The sequence below is a fragment of the Lepisosteus platostomus genome, chromosome 6 (assembly GCF_059453375.1).
Source record: "Lepisosteus platostomus isolate fLepPlt1 chromosome 6, fLepPlt1.hap1, whole genome shotgun sequence".
Taxonomy (NCBI): Eukaryota; Metazoa; Chordata; class Actinopteri; order Semionotiformes; family Lepisosteidae; genus Lepisosteus; species Lepisosteus platostomus.
This window is the reverse complement of record NC_142616.1, coordinates 63,578,607-63,602,898: the sequence shown is the minus strand read 5'-3', so window position 1 is coordinate 63,602,898 and position 24,292 is coordinate 63,578,607. Positions and strand designations below refer to the sequence as shown.

General features: G+C 37.1%; 1 protein-coding gene across 1 annotated transcript in view; it reads right to left on the bottom strand.

Moving 5' to 3' along the window:
- The window catches only part of syn2b (synapsin IIb), an 88,842-nt gene that overhangs the window by 37,532 nt on the left and 27,018 nt on the right, over nucleotides 1-24,292 (bottom strand). Inside the window, exons 2-4 of the mRNA XM_088636839.1 lie at nucleotides 11,633-11,690; nucleotides 5,014-5,105; nucleotides 1,805-1,961 (exon numbers count right to left, since the gene is read on the bottom strand). Of these exons, the coding sequence (XP_088492965.1) occupies nucleotides 1,805-1,961; nucleotides 5,014-5,105; nucleotides 11,633-11,690 (307 nt within the window). The remainder of the gene's footprint in view (nucleotides 1-1,804; nucleotides 1,962-5,013; nucleotides 5,106-11,632; nucleotides 11,691-24,292) is intronic.

Genomic DNA, 24,292 nt, shown 5'->3' with positions numbered 1-24,292 from the left:
ACTGCTAAGTCATAGAACACTGGGACCCAGCAACCAGCACAAAATTGCCAGTGCAATCGATAGATACCTTTTTGATCCCGTGAGGGAAATTGCAGTGCAACAGCAGCTTAGCACGGTCAACACAGCACAGTGTAACGAAATGATACAATTAGACAACAATACAACACAGTCAGTAGAGTCAGTGAGAAGTGCAGTAAAAGTAAAAAATGGATTATACAGAGTTGAAATATCTATGATGACCAATGAGGGATGGGATGAGTGCTGTCGAGTTGGTGTCGACTCATGGCTACCCTGTGGACAGTTCTCCCGTCACTATCCATAGAGTTTTCATCGCACCATGCGGAAGTAGATCGCCAGGCCTTTTTTCTGCACAGATACTGCGGGTGTTGTTGCTGTTGTCACGGAAACATGATCCTCCACCACCAACACCGCCCCATACTGCTGCCGCCCAGTAGGGGTTCTTAGAGAACCTTGTGCCCGACATGGGACACGAACCCACTACCCTGAGATTAGGAGTCTCATGCTCTACCAACAGAGCTAGTCGGGGGTCATTATGAACACTACAGTTGACTAAATGTTGTTATAATAAGCTTCTAGACTTTGGATTCAAAATCTATTGATCTCACAATGTAACTTTGTTGCATCTTACTTATCTGCATGTATTGTATTAAGAAATGGGATACTGAATTCTGAGACTGAATATTTCTTTCATTCCATATAAGGACTGTATTGTTGGATTTATTTTAGAAAATGTCTCAGGATATGCCACTGGAGCAACTGCTACTGCCCTCAGAAAGGCTGCTAAAATGTGAGATTGGACCATGCACTGTATAATGAAAATTTATACCCATGCCATTTGATTGTGTGGAAGTGGTTAGAAAAGAATGAGCTAATCCTTCCCCTTAGCTAACGTGACGTTTTGTGGTGCGTCTAAAACTTTTTCAGCCTTTAATTAAGTTTTGAAGATGTCCACTTTCCTTTAAATTTCTGCTTTTTAAATCTTGCTGTGGACTAGATTACTGCTCTAAGTCATTTTTTTTTTCTGGCCAGTATATCTTGCTGTGTGCTTGATAAAAACATACACAACAGTACACCACTGAAGCAGCAGGGATTATGAACTGTTCTGGTTCCAAAAAAGACTTCATTAATATGTTATAGGACTAGTCAAGAAATTGTGAATGAAAAAACTTTAAAGATTTTGTCATTAAAGACAGTGTCACTAAAAGGATTTGATAAAATATTCTAAAAGATGTAACTCCTTTTATGATCAAAAAGCTTGTTTATTTCATATTTGTTTCCAAGCTGACTTCTTGGTCAATTGCTTTTACTGTGAATTCTGCGGAGATGTTGTATACTGCACTATTTGAATAAAATGCACCAAAGGCATTTTAGGAAGGAACTTAGAAGCATACTTAACAACACCATATCATAGTAACCCTTTGAAAATGAATGTGATGAACATGATAAATTAATTGAAAATGCAGAAATAAATAGGCAATTTAGGAAACATTTTATCCCTTTAATAGCATTATGCTTTAATATAATAACGTGTCATGTGTTCAACAACAACATTGTTGTGTTATGCACTTAACATTCTTTAGGATACAGTAAACATTTCTTGGAAACGTCTTTTGTGGTGACAAGATACCACAAGTTTAATTGAGGAACTCAGAACTAACAATGATGCTGCAATGCCGAATATGTTTTGTTATTCTAGAAATATCATTTTTTATCGAGTAAAAATAATCGGATTTACTTTTTGGTGAGAGATCATACCATTCCGAAATCCAAGAGCAAAACTTACCGTCCAGGGTTTGTCACAGAGGTTGTAAATAGATTCCATGGAGTTTATGCTGGGAACTCCACCATAATGCAGACCGATAATCATGTTGCGAAAATCTTCGTTCTCTGCCATACTGAAGGCGTGTTGTCGGATCAAAACAAAGTCAGGCTTGAATGACCTGTAATGCAATGACAGTGATAAGGAACAGATCTTACTACTGTTCAGAAGACTGTGTTGTCTTAGTTGAATGCTTATGTACAGAAAAAATAAGAAACTGATATTTTGTAACTTAGGCATGAATTATATTTCACTATAATAACACAATTCACACAAATAATAAATCCCAGATGAGAGTTCAGACTTTAAAGTACTATGTTAATACTTAGAGAGGAAGCCAATAGGTCCATCTAGCTTGTTTGGTTTCTACTAGCTAATTCATTCAAGAATGAAAGAAGCCATAACCCTTTATGCTAAAAAAAAACATAGTTTTCACTTTTGTTCTCTGGTTCCTCTAAAGGTTTAGGTGTACGAAAATTAATTTCATAGCATCACCCAAGTATATTCTTTGGAAGCTGCATTGCATTTACAAAACACATAAGAAGTTTTTCATTCTAGGTCAAAATCCGCTCCATCATTTTGCCAAAACTTTATTTTTCATACAAATTGTGCTAATGGTAGAATACTGGCACTTTAGTTTCAATAATATTATTAGTTTTGTAATATACTGTATATTGAGAAGTTCAAATCAGAAGAAAGTGTCTTTTCGCCGAATCACCCATTTGCACTGTACAGTATGTGCACCACATTTCATTTCCCTACTGTGCACAGTCTGCATGATAAAATTGTTTGAATAGGCCAGCTAACTTTGTCAGCCTCTCGTACTTTACCTAAATGTGGTTAATGATATTCTAAACCAGGGGTCGGCATACTACGGCCCGCAGAACTTTTCTGAGTGGCCAGGAGCTCACTACTGTTTGAATCTCGAGGGTTACTTTTTGCATCACATTTGGAAAATCTTCTACTTGTTAGCTCTGCTGCTCTCTCTCAGCACTAATGATCAATTGCAGAACAACACCTATTGCACGATGCATTTTACTTTTAGCCTATCTGACTAACTTTATCCTAGGTTACCTGCGCCTGTGCTACAACTGATTCTTACCGTAAATACATTTGGATTTTGTATTGCCTACTGTGATTGGCTCAGTCATGCAAATAAAGTCTAGCGTATGCTATCTTTTTTGAAAGCAGGTAATGATTTCAAACGGTTCTTAAAGTAACATCTGACAGGTTATTCCTGCCGTGTCGAAAAAAAAAGAAAGATCGATGCAGAGGGGCGAAAATCCAAAGACAAATGGTCAGAAGAGCACTTTTGTGGACCTTGGAAAGAAAAGGTAATGTGTCTTATCTGTCGGGAAACAACATCAAATTGCATTGCGAGACAAAACAACAGGCTAGGTTTTCGGAATACACCTGAGATGGACGGAGGGAAAAATTAGAACAATTTAAGAAAATGTTGCGGCTACCTGGGCTAGTTATCACAGCTTCTAGCAAACCCTTCACGGACGATGAGTTTATTAAGCAGTGTACGCAAGAGGTCACGGAGGTGATGTGCCCGGAGAAACGCGACCTATTCCAGTCGGCGAGTTTATCGGCTAGAGAGGGGATTTCACTCAGAAGGCCCAAGAAGGTTAGTACATTTTTTTTTAGTGGCCCTTGCTCTAAAAAGTTTGTCGACCCCTGTTCTAAAAGAAAAATAATTAAATAAATAATTAAGAAGCCCGTTTTGACTGTAAATAGATATGAATCCTTAATAAACTCACTAAAAGCTGTGAATTCCCCACAGAAACCATGACATCCGCCAGAGCTTTTATGTTTAATTAGACGTAACCCTGGGAGATGAGAGAGAATCACACTTCTTTCCCCAGCAATATTCAATCTTTTGCCTTTGTACCAAGGGAGGAAAAGCTGTAGCTGGCTAGAAACTCCAGTGCAGTGTAGTGTGAAAGTATAGGATTGGGAATTAACTCCAGATCTAACTTGAAACAGCTGTCATGCGTGTACAGTAACTACATTCTAACATATTTTAGTTCAGTTATGCTCCGTGACAGACCACTTCTGTTTTCCTCATGCATGGATATTCATTTACCAAGTCTCAAGCATCCTGAGTATTTTGTAAGGTTTCATTTAACTTTGCTATTGACTGGCTGTGATCTTGTATTATCTCCATATTTTGCTGCACTGAAATGTTTCAGAATGTACTGCAGCAGTATCATAGGAAGGAGGTCTGTGCCAATGTGGGTGAAAAGTAAACTGAAACAAAACAAAATATTTTCTGATAAATGACATAATACTCTGTCTATAGCACATAACATCTGTCAGTTAAGAAAGAGTAGATTGGGTCTCACATCCCACTTTCTGAGCAGGTTCTCTCTCTTTATGGGGTAATTAGTGACCTATCACAGGGATATGTACTAGGATCACTGCTGTTATACATTATTTACTGTACAGTATATCAATGATCTAGATCATGGCTAGTTAGTAAACTGGTCAAGCTTTCTGATTATACCATATTAAGAGGATTACCTAACACTTTAGAAGCAGCAAATTCAATTCAATTCAGTTTTTTTTGTATATAGCACTTTTCACAACATGGTTATCCCAAGGCGCTTAACAATGCAAGTAACCATACATTTTGTGAATACAGAACAGAAGATTGAACAGTGAAAAATATTTAAATACAATTCCAGACTGGGAAAACACACATGGCAGTTGACTTCTAATGTAGACATGTGCAGGGTTTTGCATGCAGGTGGCAAGAGCAAACTAGAAATACAAAATTGGAGATGAAACCAATGACCAATTACTTACCAGTGGAGATAAAGCCAATTACTTATAAAACAGACTTAGGTGTTTAAGCTGACATTTTATATATTCTAGACAATGTGGGAAAGCAATTAAAAAATGCAAACAAAATGTTAGGATATTGTTAAAAGTGTTGAGTTTAAGTCAAGTGAGTTTTGGTCACTTATCTTATAATACAAATTGTAATACTGTATAATTAATGCATAAATGAAGGCACTAACATTATATACAAGTACATTTGTTTTTCAGCAAAACAAATGAAAGCAAACAGAATTTAATTGCTTCGGTTTTATCACTTATTCAGGCTGATTTCAAAGCTGGAAAATCTCTCAAACTACAAAGTCCTGAATGGTGCTCTTCAGACATACCTGACCACCTTTGTACCACTTCGAAAGACTTGCATGTCTACATTGCAGGTACCGTCAGCATGAGACACAAGGTTGATCTCGGAGAACTCCGCCTAAAATTGAAATTCACAGAAGAAGGAAAAGGTAATTTAGTTCCCAAATTCACAGTTTCAAAACAAACGTGATGACTGTGGGTGTTTTATAGTATGAAAGCCTGCATGAATCCTTTGATATTCCTTGTTGGGCATCCTGTAAGGTGAGTCATCTGCTTTTAGCTCCACACCAACCTGTTTCGTAAGGGAGGGGAGAAACAAACCACAATATATACTGATGGAAAAAAGAAATGCAACATTTTCTGGAATGAGAATACTATAGTTATATCTTATGTACTTTCAGAAAAAGTTGTCAATTTGTTTTAAGCCCTCTGACCAGCAATACAACTTGTGCAGTGAGGCATCGCAACTTGCCAATCACACGAAAGCTCGTTAGGTGCACTTTTACCCAACGAGGTCCAGGTGGAACAGTGCCTGATCAGGTCACCTTTAAAAAGGCCTTAATTCAAAAGCCTACTCTAGGTCACTGCAAGAGAAAGGCCACACTTAGTCAGTTTTCTGTGCATTCCATAATGCCTCGAATGTCACCAGAAGCAAAGGAGAGGGCCATTGGCATGCTGCAGGCAGGCATATCATGTGACAGCGGTGCCAGACAGTGTGGAGTAAGCTGCTCCACTGTGTCCCGACTGCAGAGAAGGCTTCAGTAGTCCGGCAGGACAGATGACCATCCAAGATCCGGTCACCCTTGAGTGACCAGAGCAGGACCAACACATCAGACTGGTCCATCTGAGAGATCGTTTCAGATCTGCCACCCGTACTGCTGCTGAAACTGCCAGCAGACACAATGCCCTCATCAGTGAGACTCCATGCTGCTGGCCTCAGAGCAAGGCGACCTGTCAGAGGCCCTCTGCTCACACCTCCTAGACGTCACACCCGACGGGCTTGGGCCCGCAGAGGCTGCGATGGACTCGTCAGCAGTGGCATCAGGTCCTCTTCACGGATGAGTCACTCTTCAGCCTGTCCCACGCAGATGGGAGGGCCAGAGTGTGGAGGAGGAGGTGTTGCATTTCTTTTTTCCATCAGTATAGAAGACTGCAAAGATGAATACAGTACATGTGCAGTTGTGGAGACTGCTTTTTCTACTCGTGTAGTCACCTCAGAGTGAATAAGATCTGTCCATTCAGGAATTCTAATAAGATTAAGTTTTCTTTATACATATTGTTCCATTACTTTTCATGTAACATGGTAGATTCAAACAGACTCATTTTTTTCCACAGTAATGAATATGGAAAGCAAATTGTATGCACTGCTTGAGCAGCAGGGATTAAATTTCTTTCTGAAAGAAACCAAAAAAAAATTCTGGGCAGGAAATCAAACAATTAAAGATGGTGTACAAAAAACTGGCCACATTCTCTCTAAAAACACTACCAATGGCAACAAACACAAAAGAATCTTAAAAATCAAAACAACCAGAAAAGACAAAAATTTAATTAGTTATGTAATATAATACCTTTAACTGAATACAGGATATTAATGACACAAGTGTTTCATTTAGTGTTCCGAATGCCAAAAACGTGCACTTTAAATTGGATTTTTTTTTAATGTAGAAAAAAAGTTTATATTTTTCAACTAAAAAAATTAATTGCTTTCCTTTTAAGTCTTGAACTCTGGTAGAACTATTTGCACTGACGTGCACAAAATATGCACATTTGCATATTTTATTATATTCAGGTGGTAAAACACAGAAGCTACAGTAACAGAAATGTTAAATCAATAAGGGTACTGAGATAATCTGGGACATACATGGTAATACAAACCCACAGCTCCCTATTTAAAAAAAAGGATATGCTGTTGTATTCAGGCAACATATTATAACTTCTTATTTAAAGAAGCAGGCTTCAGTAGTGATGGTATTATCAATTTTTCTTCTTTACTTTTTACTCTCTTCCTGCCGTCCTAAACGATTAAAATTTAAGTAAAACAAAGTAGCCGATGAAGGGTTAAAAGCAGAATTGTATTACAAAACACTTGTGAAATAAAATAAAATAATTCCACTTTAACAGCGTCTTGTTTGATTTCAGTGACTGCAATGTTGTCATAAGGAAGTCTGCGGAGACTTTTGATGGAGGAACCATTCATAAAATAGGAAACATCTGGCTCCTTCCACGTGTTTTCTCTGAAGTACACCGTAACCATGACACATATGTTAGCTGAACGTCTGTGTGCACAAGAGCACATTCCTAATTTCAGTAGATTTTGCCACTGGGGGTGTCATTTTTTATTATGTAAAAGAAAGTCAGTTATTTCTCCGGAGGCAGACGTGGCTCTGAATGGAGGAAAAATACCAGCACTAATACTGTGCAGAGGCATCCTCAAGTGGCAAAATCAGTCAATACCGGTATTTGTGTGTGTTCGTGTAGGCCCCGGCTTCTTATTATTGTCGTTTATTAAAGCAGATCCAGAGTAGGAGCGGACACACCATTCTGGAAGCACTTGACATGTGCCGTAATTAAACACAGAAACACTCTGCCGTGTGAAGAGTTAGAAGCAGTTACGTGGAGGCTGAAAGCTATGGCAAATTAAGGCTGGATCTTTTGAGAGGCCACGTTGTTCCAAGCATGTGGAAGCATGTGATGTGATGCTGTGTAAGCAAATTAGAAATCTGAAAATCTGGTTCCACTTTGAGGAACATTACAGAGTGATGTCTAATAGATCCCTAACCACTGCTCTGTATTAGCAGGCACCAGGAGGATATTTACTACTGTGTTTAAATACCATGTACATTTGAAGGGAATGAGAGGAAAATAAAAACAAGGCTTAAATGTACAGTAGTGTCCTTTGTCTTTTGCCTTTTTTCACTGTTCCAGTTATTTCCAGTAACAGTACCATGAGACTTCAAAGACTTCATATTATCCTTTCACTGGTTTTATGTCAAGGGTACCTTATTGATAAATGACCATTTCATTGAAAAGGTAAAAGGAATTTGCCTTTAAATTGGGAATCCTTTCCACTGAGTTTGAGAGAGCCGCCACTATATATGTACAAAAGCAAAATTAGAACCAGGAACACTATGCTAATTTCTCCAGATGATTATGTAATGAGAATTACAGTTTGTCTAAAATGTAAAAATAAAAATTAAAATAAAAAAAATCCTTTTTACTTAATCTATTAGGCGCTCACCAGTTTGGACCTATAGTACAGATGTTGCTGGTTTGAATTTGGGATTACAATCAGGTGTCTATGACTGGAACAGCACATGTGGTACAACGTGATGACTTGGGTGCTGACAGAGATGGCATATACAGTAGATGAATTCAGGTAGGTCAGGGTATCCTCATAGGGTTTGCCTTAAAGTTACAGACTTTTTGGCCTTCCAGACAGCAGTGAGCATGAAGTGGCATTCGCGAGGCCATCATCTGTCCTTGTTTTAAATCCCTTAGCTGTATCCTTGCTGCTGTGAACCCCACGTTGTGGATAAGAACCTGATTATCTTGCAGAGGTGCATTTGGGAGAGAGTGTGAACATTATCTTCATCTGTCCTCAGCTCATATGGGGGGTGTAGGAGCAACTTGATTTGATTAAGAACAGCTGTTTCCAAATATGGGGATTCACAAAGAAAAAGAAAAGCATTGAAAGTTATAGTAAAATAGGAAAAAAAACAATTTTAATGATAGAAGAGAACCCTGTAACCTCCTGAATGTCACAACCTATGGTGAAACCAGTGGTTAGCTGGTCTAGACTGGACTGTTCATAATGCAAGCAGTTGTATTTTTTTCCATTACTGTGTAAATACCAAGTTCTACATTTGGAAATGCCATGCAAACAAACTCGTGAATACCACTAGCATTAATATTGTATGGTGTTATTGTGTCAAGATGAGTTGTTCAATTTAACAATAAGGCATTTCTGTGAGGATGTTTTCCCACAGGATGAGAAATCAAATTTAAAAAAAAAAACGTACTGCAATAACCTGTAACTGGAAGTTGTATTTGGGGCTTCTCTGTCATCTACAGTACTTGTTTCAAAATGTTTTAACGCCCCTAATGGCCTGTAACTAAAAGTTGATTTAGAAAAATAAATGAAACAGATATACATCAATATTTTAGCACTGATTAATTAAATTATGATAGAAATGAATGACAAGAAGTACTGAATAAATAAATAAAGCAGCTGTAAAAAATACTTTACTATACTTTTAAAAGTACAATGGTCAGGCTTGGACTTTACAGCAAGACAGTCACCCAAATCACACTGCTTCTACTTTGAAATGTCTAAGGAAGCATCCAATCAAGGTTCTTGACTGACCATTGTAATCTCCCAATGTCAGTCCTTTGCGAACCTTTGTGATATGAACTAAAGAAATCATTTCACAAGCACAAGCCTTATAATCTGAAGGATGTGAAGAAGTACTACATGGAGGAACTTCCCTACTGAGAAGTTTTAAACACCTTTTTAGGTTGCAGGGATATTAATAATTTTCAACATAGCATATTAAGCAAAATAGGCAATATTTTCATCAGAATTTTGTTGTTATATCCCATTTCATTTCTTAATGTTTTTCATGTTGCTTTTCCATACAATAGATACTGAATGTCTATTGGCATTTTTTTCAAACAAACTTTCAATTACATTGTATCACGGGCATGATTAAATTTGTATCAAGCTGTATTTTAAGATTAGCTGTGTACTGCAGGCAAACAATTGTGATGCACAACTGTTTGCAGAACATAGTTGTAAATAGTTTTTTACTCATTTGTGTTAAGCATAGAAATGTTGTGTATGAAGTTTGTCAACTAAAATTAAATTATATTCATCACACCTGTAGGTATTCAACACAAAGAAATCTTTTCTCCCATGACTAACCAGGTAATTGCATTAGAAAAAAAAACTGATAGCCTCATTGTGAAAATATATGTTGCTGGCAGCTGTCATGGAAAACAGAACAATTTTACAAAAGGCAAGGAGGAAATAATTAAATAGCTAACAGGCTGATACACTGTGTTCACTCAAAATAAGATCAAAGAATGGTGTCTTTACTGGTAAACAACTTTGTCTTACTTCTAGGTAAAAAAAGCTATAAACAGGAAACAACCACTAAACAGACTTAGTAACCAACTTTCTTAGTTTTTTAACACATGATCTATGTCCATCTGGACACTTTGCTTTATTACTAACATAATGTCAGGCATATATTTAACTGTTCGGAAATGTAGAAAATGTATGTTTAACATTTTGTTAGAAAAATATAACAAAAATGCCAATTACTCTTAAATACAATGAAAGCAAGATAAAATGGTTGTCAGAAACCTTTTTTTTTCTCAACAAGCACATCACATGTACTTTAGCGTGTTTACATAAGATAATAAGGATGTTTTACATCTGTTTAATGCCAAACAGCTTTTAATGCTATACTGAGAAATGAGAAAAGCCTCCCTTACTCCATGCTCTAATGTTCAGAACTTCAGAATTAAACCATTCTAAAGCCATTGTTGCTCTGCTGTGTTAGGAATCAAGTTCATAGTAGAGCCTAGTGGTTGTAGATTGTCCTGGTTTCTATTCCATGTTTCACAGACTCAGGGTAGGTGACTTTACCATGCTTGTCCATTTTTGATTACCCTCAGCATTGCTGGTGCTCTATATACACCTTTTTAAACTGGAGCAAACAGGGTCTAGAACCTTGCTCTGTGGTACAACAGTAGTGTCAGCAGGGGATATTTGAAGCTACAATGACCCTGGCTGACTAATTCTTGTTTGCCCACTGGGACTTTGTAAGTTGTGCTCAGAGACCTAGGGAATCCCAGTCACATTTGTCTCATGACATTATGTAGACCAGATATGGCCATTCAGTCAACCCGTTCTCTGAACTAGTGCCTTACTGGTTGAACCAGTAAGCTTCTTATGAACTTGAGCAATAATTGTCAAGGTTGTACTGGATGCAGGGTGAGCAAGCATTAGTGTGAAAGTCCAATTAACAGGTCACCTGGCTCACCTGGAGGCGGTTTCGTGCCGCTCCAGGTGGTTCATGGATATCTAAGGGCTGCTCAGCCCTTCTCTTGGTTCTGGTATAGAGTTCAGCTCTGACCAAAGCTCCTGTCTCTAGTTTTGTTCCTGTGTTCTCGCTTGTGGTCTTACCTGGATTCTCAACCCAACAGATCATGTCTCTGGACCCTTCATGCTTTGGACCTGCGTGTTTCCTGTGTGCTACGAACCTTGCCTGCTTGTCTCTACTACGAATCTGGATTTGCCCCTTTGTGCCTCAGCTGTGTCTTTGGCTTTGACCCATGATTGCTCTTGACCTATGATTTGGGAAGTGTTTATCCACACTATGCTCTTCCCTTCTCCCCAGCCTGCAGCTCCTCTCCTCTGTGTGCACACATCACTCTTAGCCCGCGAGCTGCTTGCTGTTTCCCAGATTCTCTTGGTTGTATCGCCCAGCGCATGGGTTCATATTATATTTCAGAGCCATTGCTTCAGTCCACCATAAGCAGTGTGCATGACAGCAATAGGTTAAACTTGGACACTTAAATGGTGATTTATATGCATATGGATAATTAGTATTGTAGGACTGACTATTTTGAAGAACTTACCTGTTCCACTTTGATGTCATACTCCCCTTGGACTTTCTTTCCACGGAAATGTTTGGCCCTAGTGGACAAGAAAGGGTCAAAATGTTAATGATCTGTACTCAAAAGAAAGAAATCAGTTTATGCATTACAAAATGCATTAAAAATAGGTTTCTCATGCAAAGTCATCTATCCACCCATGTCTTAACCACTTTATCTGAAAATCCATCTGGAAAAATGACCAAAACGTGCTTCCTAAAACTTAAATGATCTGACCCATGGTTTTGTTTTTCTATACTGCTAGATGCAGTTATGTTAATATTTGAAAACTGTCAGCACTACGTCCAGAATTACAGTTTGTAATGTAAGTGTATACAGTATATTGTGTATATAAGGGTCAATAATAAAGTGAAAAATGTCCACTTTGCAAATAGACCCCAGCCATTACACATGGGTATATCAGAAACCGATGACAAGTTACAATTATGGTAAAACAGCCAGGCCAGTTTTCTTTTTGTAACTGAACATCTACTTTTCCTCTCAATTCCAACCCTTAAACTGGTTGTAACTTTAGCTCTTAGCCTGAACCCAACCCTAATTGTAATTTTCTACTTACTTGTACCGAGGTACATAATACAGATTCCTATGCTTGCAATGTCACTTCATATTTGCATAAAATGCTGTTTATGTCATAAGAATAAAACATTTAGAATGTATTTTGAGGATAAAGTGATTTAAATGTACTTATGTTTACCTTTTTAAGAAGGTCCTTCCAGTTAATGACTCTACAACATAAGCAATAAGCCTTAGTCAGATTGCCTGGCTATTATAAATGATGATTTTGTGTTTCTTAAAATAAACACTCCATTAATTTGTCTGTCTAATACCTTGGGGTTGCTCAAGACAACATTAATGGAAAAAAACACATTAACAACATTTCATGTTTTTTTTTGCTACGAGGAATTGCTGAAACATGCTGCTAAATCACACAAAGTTGGCAGATCTGGTTTTTCCTCAATTATAAAACAAATGACTTCATCTTTGAAAATAAACATTTGTTGAAAAAGAGTGATGTCAGCTGGTGGCTGACAAAAGTCATTAGCTTTGAAGAGCTTAAACTCTAAACAAGTCCTGAATGCTGTGGGGTTAGAAGAAAATTCCTCTACTTCGTCTCACAAAAGCTTCTCTTAATCTCCCTTCCCTAGCAAGACTAAGAAAGGTGAGAAAATATCAAATGTAATAAACACATTTGCAAACTTGAATAGTCCGATTTTTTGTATTCTGCGTAATTGTACTTTATTTCAGTACGGTGAGAGGAAGTGACAGATGGTCTGAGGTTTACCTGCATGCTACTGAATGTGAAGTGACAATTTTGTCTACTGTAAGCTATGATTAAAAAAATTACGGTAGTTGAAAATGGTTCAGAGACAGTAAGTTAAAAAGTTAAGAGAAATTGGAGATTAGGCAGAAGCAGTGCTCAGGTAAGGCAGAGAGATCCAATTTCCACAGCTGAATTGAATTCTAAGGTTTGTCTCATTGGTCTGGATGTGATGAACCAGATAGTATTAAGTTGCCTTCTCTGGAATGCAAAGTATGCAAAATGGTGTCATTTAAATGCATTTCTGGAGGAGGTGAAATTGTAATCTCCCACTTTCTCTCTCCTAAATACTCCCAAATAAATTCTCATTGCCATATAAAAAGACGTAAAAATTACCCACATCTCTTTGCATCTTTTTTAGTACCCCTCCTGCACCCTTGAAGCTGCCTCCCTGGTTCTTTCCTTATAAATGAGGGGGAGGGGGTTTGACAGTGCGGACCTTCAGCGCTGAACTAAAGCATTCCTTAACCAGACTCCACAAGCAATTAGAAAACTGTAAAGTGAATTGTGAATAGCAGTGAGTTAATAGTATCAATTAATGTATTGTACTGTATCTTTGGAGTGTTGGTAGAGTGGAGAAGGGAGCAGCTAAAGAAAGTTACAATGCTATCCCTATTTAACCTTTAACAGGTGTGTGGTAGTCACCAGAGAAGAGTAAGTTATGCGATACAGTATAGCATTTGCTAACATCCCAATGAGGCTGAAGAATTCAAGATGGCCAACCCCCCCCCTTTCCTGGTGGGGAGTGAAAGGGAAAGGTCAGAACGTCTAACTCTAGGGAGGATGAACACTTACACAGTAGCTTTTCAGGAAATGGGACCCATATACAAGTACAGTAAATAAATGGTTGAAAAAATGTAATGAATTGGTACTGTATGAGCTTCTGGAATTCAATCTCTTAAATGTGAAAGGCATTTAAATCTTTTCTACACATATTATTTCTTCACCTCAGAAATAAGAAAGTCTGAAGATTCCAAACTATTCCTGGTTTATTTGTATAGGGCACATACTGTAATATTGAGAAGACCAGGTCCTGTGATCAGAACAGGCCAATGCATGAGAAGAAAATCTTTTATAACACATTGATTTACAGCCAGAAAGTGACTTCATTCCAGAGAATGTTTTAGATGGCAGCCGATGAGAGTGAAATGAAAAGTGCTCTTGTTTTTATTCTGAACGAGAAAATTTGCTGATTGGGGTTGAGCACTTCAAGTCATCCAAGCCAAAGTCTTACACGTCTCTTCTGCAAGTAACCAGAGGCGCTCGGAGGACTTTGGCAGAAGAATGAAAATTTGAGAAGACTTGGCCGGAGCTTAAAAACACAGCAAGCAGAAAACTCTTTTGTGGAGCAGTGTCTCTGACACTCTAACCTAAGATCGCACAGATTGAAGTGACTTCTGCAGTGTGAGGCCTGGTGTTTTGTCAAATAATAGCTATCTTCTTAAGAGCAGAATTATGTGGGAGCAGGCAAACAATACACTGAAGAGTGCACCTAGTGTGCAGCCTACTCTTGTTATTAGTGTTAAAATCAGCTATTTTACATTTTCTGAACATTAGCTGCATTTCAGAAGCTACTATAACGGGGGTTCTCTCTGTACTTGCTGTCTACACTGAATCCTGCAGCTGTCACCATTCAAAAAGTCCTATATTTCTTTGAAATATGCAAATAGTGTTTTTAATGTGGCTTGGCGTATGACAACATTTAAAACCAAAGTCATCACCTCAGCCTTTGAAGTGCTAGGAAATGTAATAAATTAATATTTTCAATAATCAAAATGGCTTTCACTAGTACATTTAAGTGCTCAGCCACGCTAGGTCTTGCTTTGTTGATTTTCAGCCAGTTTTCCCTCCTCACAACTTTCTTTGGCACCCAGGACCCATCCTTGAGGAAGCTTCCTTCTGCTATCACAATCCTCAAAACTGTAGATAAGGTCTGTTTTCAGCTGATAAGAGTCTAGACTGAGCTGCCAACCTTGATCTCTTCAGCATATTTTGTCTAAGATTTGCTCCACCCTTACCAGCTGAATTGCATCCCAGATACATAAATGTATTAAAAAGTAAAGTTGAAAAAAAAATAGCTTTCCTTGGGGTCTGCTGCCATCTTCTGTTTGATGCTCAGAAAACATATTTAACATTAGCTGACACAAAAACTGCCCTGATCAGGGTTTCGTCAATTTATAATAACATAGCTTTGGTTATGCATCTTACAGTACCTCCCTTAAGATGGAAATTTCTCGTTTCTCAAGATTTGTCATTCATGTTCTAAAATCAACTTAACCACTCATCTTGAAACTAGACTGTTAAATTTGAACTGACTTACACTGACGAATTTACAAAGTGTTATTTCTCAAATAGTGATACACTGTTAGTTTTGATGCTCGTATAATTTACTGTTTCACTTTGTTTGGAGTGATAATTAATATAAATTTAGTTTTACTGTTGACTGACCAACAAAGCGATTTTGCTACTGGCTATGAAAGTAATATTTTTAAAGCTCAAAATGTTGTCTTTAAAATAGCAAATTTGGGTTGTTTCAGTCAAAAAGCAAGTTAACATGAAGAACACATATTGTGCAGGGAATTAATTTGTGGTTGTTTACAGGCTCAAGAGCTATGGAAAAATAAATCTATTTGTAGTGTTTGAGCTCCAATACAAAATGGTACCCCACTAAACAACACTTTTAACTAATTGATTTGCTTGCCAAACACTCACAAACTATGACACTAATTAAAATCTTTTCTGACTAGCCTTGCATGGATTGTTTAAGAATCAGTTTACACTTCCCTGTTAGAAATCAGAGTAATGTGTTTCTGCATACTGTAGGCTAATTCAGACACCTGCCTGTCTCCTTATTTTAAACCATGGTGAAACCACTCAAAGTCTGAGGATTCCTTTTCTGAGTCTCTGGACAGGTAAATGGACAACAATATGTCTGCCAAGTAATGCTTTATTACTTTTTCACAGATTGGGTTAAGAGAACATTAGACCAGCTTCATAGCCTTTTAAGAAATAATGTTTAGAATTTGGTTTCCAAGTAATTAAATATTAATATCTCTTTTTTTGCCTGTAGTTTCTTATATTTATCCCTTGTGTCTAGGCTGATCCAAAGTATATAGACCTTTTTTAGAAATGTACCTTATGTCTTACTGTAATCCAAGAGTATAACAGTACCACCGGTAAAATATATAGCAGTAATATACTGTAACAATATGTCTAAATTGATTAATGTATTTTTTATCTGGAGTTTGCTCTAAGATCCTTTTTACTTTTTAGGTATTTCATAGCCATGTAGACTATAACAAGCTGAATAATTTCTTAAACAAAGTGAATTTGGCTATGATGCTTAATTTGATTTACCCCTCCACTGTTCAGCTGTGTTCAAATGTTCAGCTGTCAATGGCTAACTGCTAGATAAATATGAGCAGTAATTAACCGGCGCTTCAAGGAGATTGTCATCGATCTGGTTAATGTGGAAGTGTACAATGAGATGTTTTAAGGCGTTACATACTAAGCAGTATTTGTAGCTTTTTGTAGATTAAAAATGATACAAGAGCTATGCTTAACAGCAGCGTGACACACAGATCATTGCATAAGTAAAGAAAAAAAATTAAAGCATGTAATGAAATTGATGCTTTCACAGCCATGGGTTAAATTTGGAAGTAAAAATCGTGACTAGTTGTGAAATCCAGCCAGTGCTTAAATTGCAAGAAAGAAAGCTACCATAGCATTTTTTATTTTTTTCATAGTGATGATTCACAAAAGCATATATATTTTCCAGAAAATCACCCATCTAGGAGCCCTCGGTGCTTTTAAGAAGACACGGAAAATGCTGTGACTCAGTGAGAGACTGAAAAGCACAGGAAAAAACAGGTCAATGCAGAAAGAAGATGGCAATCGATGCCTTAGCATGTCTCTAACTCATGCATGGAATTTTCTCTTTTGCATTAAAGATGCTTTAAGTAACTAGTAAAACAGAAACACACACAGCAGAAAGGTGACAGTAGATTTTTTTACAACAAACTTGATCTTTTTATTCCTTCATATTGGAAGCATCTGTAATTCCTTCTGAGAAGCCTGTGTTCCAGCTATTCAATTAAGAACGTCCTTTCCAATGATTAACTGCGATCTTCTTTCTGTCTCCTGTGAGTTTTATGGAAAAAAGTCACCATTCTTCAGCGCTATAATTAATACTGTGAGTTATGTGCGACTGCCACTAAATGATTGAATATTTTGAAAATGTCTCTTGAATTTTAAACAGCATTCTGTATAATTTCTGGTATTTACTGGATAACATTTACTGTAAATTAGCCAAAGTTTGCATTTATACATATTGCCCTAAAGATCTACAGTATGGATCCCTCACAGAAGTAGTTTTTAGGACTTGGAGGTTGTGCATTGGATGCAATTTGCACTAATTGATATCTACCAAGAGCCATGCTGTAAATACTTACATTCATCTGAATGTCATCTCATGGCTCATGTAGATAGATAGATAGATAGATAGATAGATAGATAGATAGATAGATAGATAGATAGATAGATAGATAGATAGATAGATAGATAGATAGGACTTTATTGATCCCGAAGGGAAATTGATGATGTATCAAACCATCAAAATGTTTTGTTTATTTTAGGTCATTATATTTTTAGCTTTTTATAGATGTATGTTAAGGAGGATCTATAGAATCAGGCTCGGCATCACATGAATAAAGCAAAAGGAATCATTCAGTTCTCTTGAATTGCATTAATTAGCATGGAACCCATCTTTTAGCATCTGTTTAACAAAGAACAGCTGGATGACAAGGACATAACCAGAAAATTAAGAACAGCAGATACAAATTTAAAACTAGAATGTAGGAACCAACCAGGTTCGCAGTACTTATTGAATGCTTTGGTAAAAGCTTTGCAGGAATAAATTAAATTAGATAAGGAATGAAATTACACCGTATTCTTATTACAATGTGATTTTTTTTCTGGGCATTTGCCAATTGAAATTGCTAAATGGGGTTATGTTTTCATTCTGTTTAATTTCACCAAATTGTGGTGTAAATGTGAAGTTTATAAAGAGGCACACATATAGTCCTCAACAAGATCTACCTTTTTAATTAATTGCAATATTTAATAAAGTGACACTATGCTTTTCATCTGCTCGCTTTTGTGCAATTTTCCATCTCAGCAGCCTATGGGTAAAGCAGGAGCACCTCTTGGTTGGTATTGTACTGTAAGTGCTACATTAAAGTAATCTAGACAGAGTTTTTCAGCTACCAGAAAGTGGTACAGTACAAAGAATATTGAGGAAGCATCAGAGACGAGACCCTTTTGCTTCTGGAGACATTAACATGACCACCTACAGTACCTTTGCAAACACAATAAGATCTAATTTCTCTGCAGTATGAGCAAAGCTGAAAGAAATCAGGAGTGTTTTTCAGTTAATTAATTTGGAGGCTGATGTTTCCCACTCATGGAATTAATCATGTGGCTTCAGGGTTGTCATTCCTAAAGCACCAAGCCAAGGGTAAGGCTTGGTGCTTTAGGAATACAGATGCACAAGAATTTCTAATTATTTAAACTACACAGTACATCACTTCGATCTCTAAGCTTCGAGAAGACAAGTGGATGCTCTTTAATATACCAGAATCTGCATTGTCCTTTATGTCATTTTTGTCATTGAAGCTTATGACTTACAGACATAATGAATGTAGTACATACCATTCTCATGGAGTCACACAACAAAACTGTGCAAAGAAGTGTGCATGCCAACTCCTGTATTGAATATAAAATAAAAAAAGACTCAGCATCCTACATTTTCTTCTGTTCCACTTTATCCTACATTATGCCCGGATCTTATACAAGTAGGTTTTTCAAAGAAATACTGTATGCATTCAAAGTACAGTACATAATGTGTAGTCCTGAAAGTTTGTTTTCAGAGAAAGAAAATATCTCAGATCTTCTCTATCCTCAGTTGTCAAGTGTTGGTTGTGTATCATTGGAAATAAAAGGGAAAATGTGATCAGTTCCACAAAGTGCTTCCCATGTTTAAAAGATCTAATAGTACAGAATAAAACTGTTCCAGTAATGTCACACCCAATTCTCACAAAAGCACTCAGACTGCAGGTGCCGGGGGAGACGTTTTACGCTGTGAGTTTGGCACCTGCTTACTGTGTGGGATTGAGCGCTCAGACTGTCTATGATAATCTACCCACGTGAGGTTTCAACTAGATAGACTGAATTTTCCTAGCTTACCTGCAGTGTCTGTGTTTGCTGGTTGAAAGGCATGCACAAACCTAGAAATGGAAAAGGACACTTCTGGCATCTCTGTTAGATAGATGAAGGTAAAGGTGGAGTATTTTTGGCATATTTTTCCATGATTTGTATATATCACTTTATAAGTGAATATTGTTGCTTTTCAATGCAGAATGTTTTTTTTTACCAGAAATGTGGGAAATATGACATTACTTGTCAGATTCAGGACTGTAAATACAGCTTTCCATCCTTTATTGTATTATGACACAAAGACCTAATGCACAACTATAAACCAGGAAATAAGATACATATCCTTGATATCACATCAAGTCTGCTGCACCCAGCTTTGTCTATTGGAAGCCATGGGAGCACTATCTTTCTTGATCTCTGCTTGGGCAGGTTTTTGACTTGCTCTATGACATTAATGAACAGCCTTGAGCACAAGAAAGATTTGGAGCTTCAACAGCAAAATGAGGAAAAAATACGTTGTTACGTCCCCGTACGTGTCTGTGTTTTTGTTTTTTTCCCTCTCTTTCTGTATTCCAGCATGTAGCCATGCTGCCATTAGCCATATCACTCTGCAGCTCACAACTGGCAACCCACTGGAGCTCAGCAGGTGTGAGCCTGGTGAGTACCTGGATGGGAGACCTCCTGGGAAAAACTAAGGTTGCTGCTGGAAGAGGTGTTAGTGGGGCCAGCAGGGGGCACTCACCCTGCAGTCCATGTGGGTCCTAATGCCCCAGTATTGCGATGGGGACACTATACTACAAACAGGCACTGTCCTTCAGATGAGACGTAAAACCGAGGTCCTGACTCTCTGTGGTCATTAAAAATCCCAGGGAGTTTCTCGAAAAGAGTAGGGGTGTAACCCCGGCGTCCTGGCCAAATTTCCCATTGGCCCTTACCAATCATGGCCTCCTAATAATCCCCATCTATGAATTGGCTTCATTACTCTGCTCTCCTCCCCACTGATAGCTGATGTGTGGTGAGCGTTCTGATGCGCTATGGCTGCTGTCACATCATCCAGGTAAATGCTGCACCAGGTAAATGGCGGTGGAGGGGAGTCCCCATTACCTGTAAAGCGATCTGAGTGGAGTGTCCAGAAAAGCGCTATATAAGTGTAAGCAATTATTATTATTATTATTATTATTATTATTATTATTATTATTATTCAGGCTCCTCCCTCCCCATTGATCTATCACTACATCTGCACTATATTCTTATCTCAGCATCTGAGGGAAAAAGTAGGGTGAAACTACTTATGCAGATGAAGAATCTGGAGGTACTGTATGTCAGAGAATTCCTTGAGGTGAAACCCTAGCCGAAACACTGAAAGTCACTTTTTAAGCCTTTGGTTTTCCAACAACGGATTTTAAGAAAGTTAAAATCAACTGTGAGCACACTCACTCTGCTTAACAATGTATACTGTATATTAATAATTCTAATTCAATTTAAATGTACAATGATAATAAATTACATTTATTGAAAATATAATTCAACTACATTGATAAATAAATAATTTATTTAAAGCATATCTTATTCATTGTGCACTGTTGATTCTACTATTTGCATTGATTTTTACTGGACAGAGGCTATAATCTTTGGGTATGCATTCATTTTCTCCTTATTTTCTTTAAGGAAACTGAAATAAAGCAAAATAAATATACAGTAATTGTCCTGATGTAGTTTGGTCTCTCGAAGAATCAACATTCTTCAGTATGATACTTGGATCATCCAACCTAACACCATTTTAAATGAAAATAAAACAATTTTCTTAATTTTCTCTGGCTGAAAAAAAACAAAACATTTTCATAATAGTGGGCTGCTAATATGAAATGATAGCCAGATGTCACGGAAACTCATAGTAATTAGGTAAAATATTGGAACAATTGCTTTCATACTTCATTAGTAAACACTCCATTCTTGTATGACTAATACGTTCCAGAAATTATGTTTTAGTGCAAGGAAAAATGTGTCAATTTAAGCATTTACCAGTCTCAAGAGAAAGTGATTCAATCCCCTACAGGTGAAAGGGCAAAGCTGTCAAGAGGAGGTTATATAATATTATTCTAACCAAATTGTGTGTTTCTTGTTCATTTTTACCTAATTGGTATTCATTAGCTTTTGACTACAAAGGAATGTGTGACTTGTGATGTGACTGTTCACCTCCTCAAGTGTGTGCTGAAGCAACTTACTGAAAAACAACCTGATGTAAATCTATCACATGATCAAATTCCATGTAATTGTCTTTCTGCCAGAAAATGTAAGGTTCTGCACAGAAGACCAGCTCTTCTGCATTATGATTGTTTAAAGAAAACTGTAGTTATTCTTGTTTGCTTTAGTGTGTGTATATTTTCCTATTTTGCTCTGTTTGATCATTCTAAATGTTAATGTTTTTGCCATTTACCTCCCCCTCACTTTCCATTTTTTTTGTGTGCGAGATTAATATTTAATTCCTCTTCACACTCCCGAGTACAGAAATCTGACTTTTTAAAAAATCAAGACAAATAAACAACAGCCATGTGTGTGCACCATAAGGCTTCTTTCTTCACAGATGACAGCTCTGTCTGCTGTGGTTTCTTCAAACCTTTTGTGCTGGGTTTCTATTCTTCAGTTTCTCCTCAATGTGGGGATGAAGGACAGGTTCTAGGATTTTCTAAGGGGCAGGTACAGTCCACATGCGAGCCCTGTTCTACCGCTTTCATTTTTTCGAAAGCCGTTTTTGAAACGGTTAACTTAATATAGCTGGACATTTAGTTCACCTGCTGGGAACTGAAAGGAGCCACATCAAATGACTGGAGCTCCTTGACTCTTCCTGTAGAGGTTTCACCAGTCCATCAGAAGTAAGGACTGCAGAGTGACTATGAAAGCTTATGTTCTGTAGCTCTTTGTGTGAAAAGAGTGGTGTCATTGTTGTACAGCACATTGGCACTGCCCATTTTATTGATAGCCTATTCAACATAATGAAGTCATTTACTCTATTCAAAGCCAAAATATAATTGGAGACAGATTTTCTCTAAATGGAGAGCTAACTAAAATGCAGAATTGGCTCCAGTGGCTCTGGTGCGGCTATATACAGTACAATACAAAAACGCTTTCACTACACAACATCCACTGAAAAGGCCGAAAGTGAGAAAAAAAAAGAATAAAGACTGCAGGTTTGATCATTTTTATTTTTATTTTTGCTAGCATTACAACCATAAATTATTCTGTAAATTTTGCACAGTGCTGGTTAATGTTATCATGATGTTAACGGCTCACCTCACCTGTGGCTGTTTTATACAGTATGTTAGGTGTCTGATCTGTTAGCTTGCAACCAGGGCATAGGAGTTTTAAGAAAAATATAAATGCGAAAGGAACATTTGCACTTCCAAAATAGGAAGGAAATAATACAGTTTTAATAAAATATTTTAAATATTAATAACAATAGATAGATTTCTCTCACAATTACTCCGCTACAGTATAGGAGACCTTTAGTGCTTGGTTATATCATTGTAACAAATGGTTGATTATACAAGTACAAGCAAGGCTTGTTTCTCTGCATAGTCCTTATAAACTACGAATTTAAAAAACACCAGATGTTCAGCCATATGGACTTTATGAAGATAATGGCAAATTGCAATTTTTCCATTTCAAAACTTGGAACAAGGAGATATAAAAATAACTTAATACCCCATGAGTTCATTTTGATAGCTTCCTTCTTTTATACTCTGATGAAGTTGTCACTTTGTTTGTGCACTGCTCTAGAGTTAGTGGGAAAAATTAATGGACTATTAAAAGCAATAAACACTTCAAGGAGAGGCAACTGAGTATAAAGCAAAATACAGAGACACCCATTGAACAATATTATGCAAAAGATTTATGTTTTTCAAATAGATTTATTATGCATTCATGTCATATATCATATGGAGGATAATAAAGGATTTCTCCATTTGTTTCCCATTTATTGAACAAATGTGTTTTGCTGTGTAGCATGTAGAAATGTCTATGATGGATCTTTTGTGTGATTGTGATTATTTTTTTGAATGAGGTATATGGAGTAAATCATTTAGCAGTGGCATTTGAAGTCCACAATAATAAAAAATAACAGTAAACATATAATAATTACTTGGAAATAGAAGTGTGAAAACAATTGGCAGTTTTTGGTTTATTTGCCAAAATTAAATGGCTTCGAAATTTTGAAAATTCTTCAGTTCTAAGTATTGAACATTTCCCCAAATGAGCGTTAGAAAAAAAAACCATTAACACTTGCCAATGGTGTCAACCTTCTGATGTGTAAAACCCAGGCTGCAGTTGTTGTTGTTCACCCTTCAGGATTCTGAAAAGACTCTCCTGACATTCATGACGTTTTGAAAAACGCAACGCTGAGCTAAGCACGGCAGATGGCCATCCTCTGCTTGAGGCTGTTGTCTGACTTTCATAAAGGCAGTATTAAAACGAGTGCCCAAAATTCTCTGATCATTCAAAACAGAACACGACAAGCTGTCCATACAGTATATAATGTACTGGAAGACTCAAGGAGCTTACATTCAGTATACAATACTATTTAAAGGGTTTTAAATACTGTTTGTTATAAATTGTATAGTATATAAGTTTTTATACACAAGCACTGTACTGTATACTGTACTGTATATAATGAAAATTTCTTAGATACCTTAGACATAATCGGGAGTTACAATATGGATGCTACAGTATGAGCTTGAACAATTTACTAAAAGCTTCCACTATATTTTAATGTTACAACAAATTTGACTGTTATACAGTAAATACAGTTTGTTCTGAGTGAGAAATAATCTTTGTGTTATTTAGCGATTTTTAATGCCCAGTATCAGAATATTCAAGAACTTGGTCATCATAATTCAAGGTGGACTATCAATGAGCTGTCCTTATGAAGTGTAGCAGTAGGCAATCCATTACACCTTCCGATCAAATCAATTTTACGCATTGTCAGATGATCCTTGCCATAATCATGGAATGGATGAGCTTTGTACCCATCCATAAAGCTGAGACGGCACTTTTTTGTGCTACAAAATACAAATCAATCATGATTAATCATTAACCTC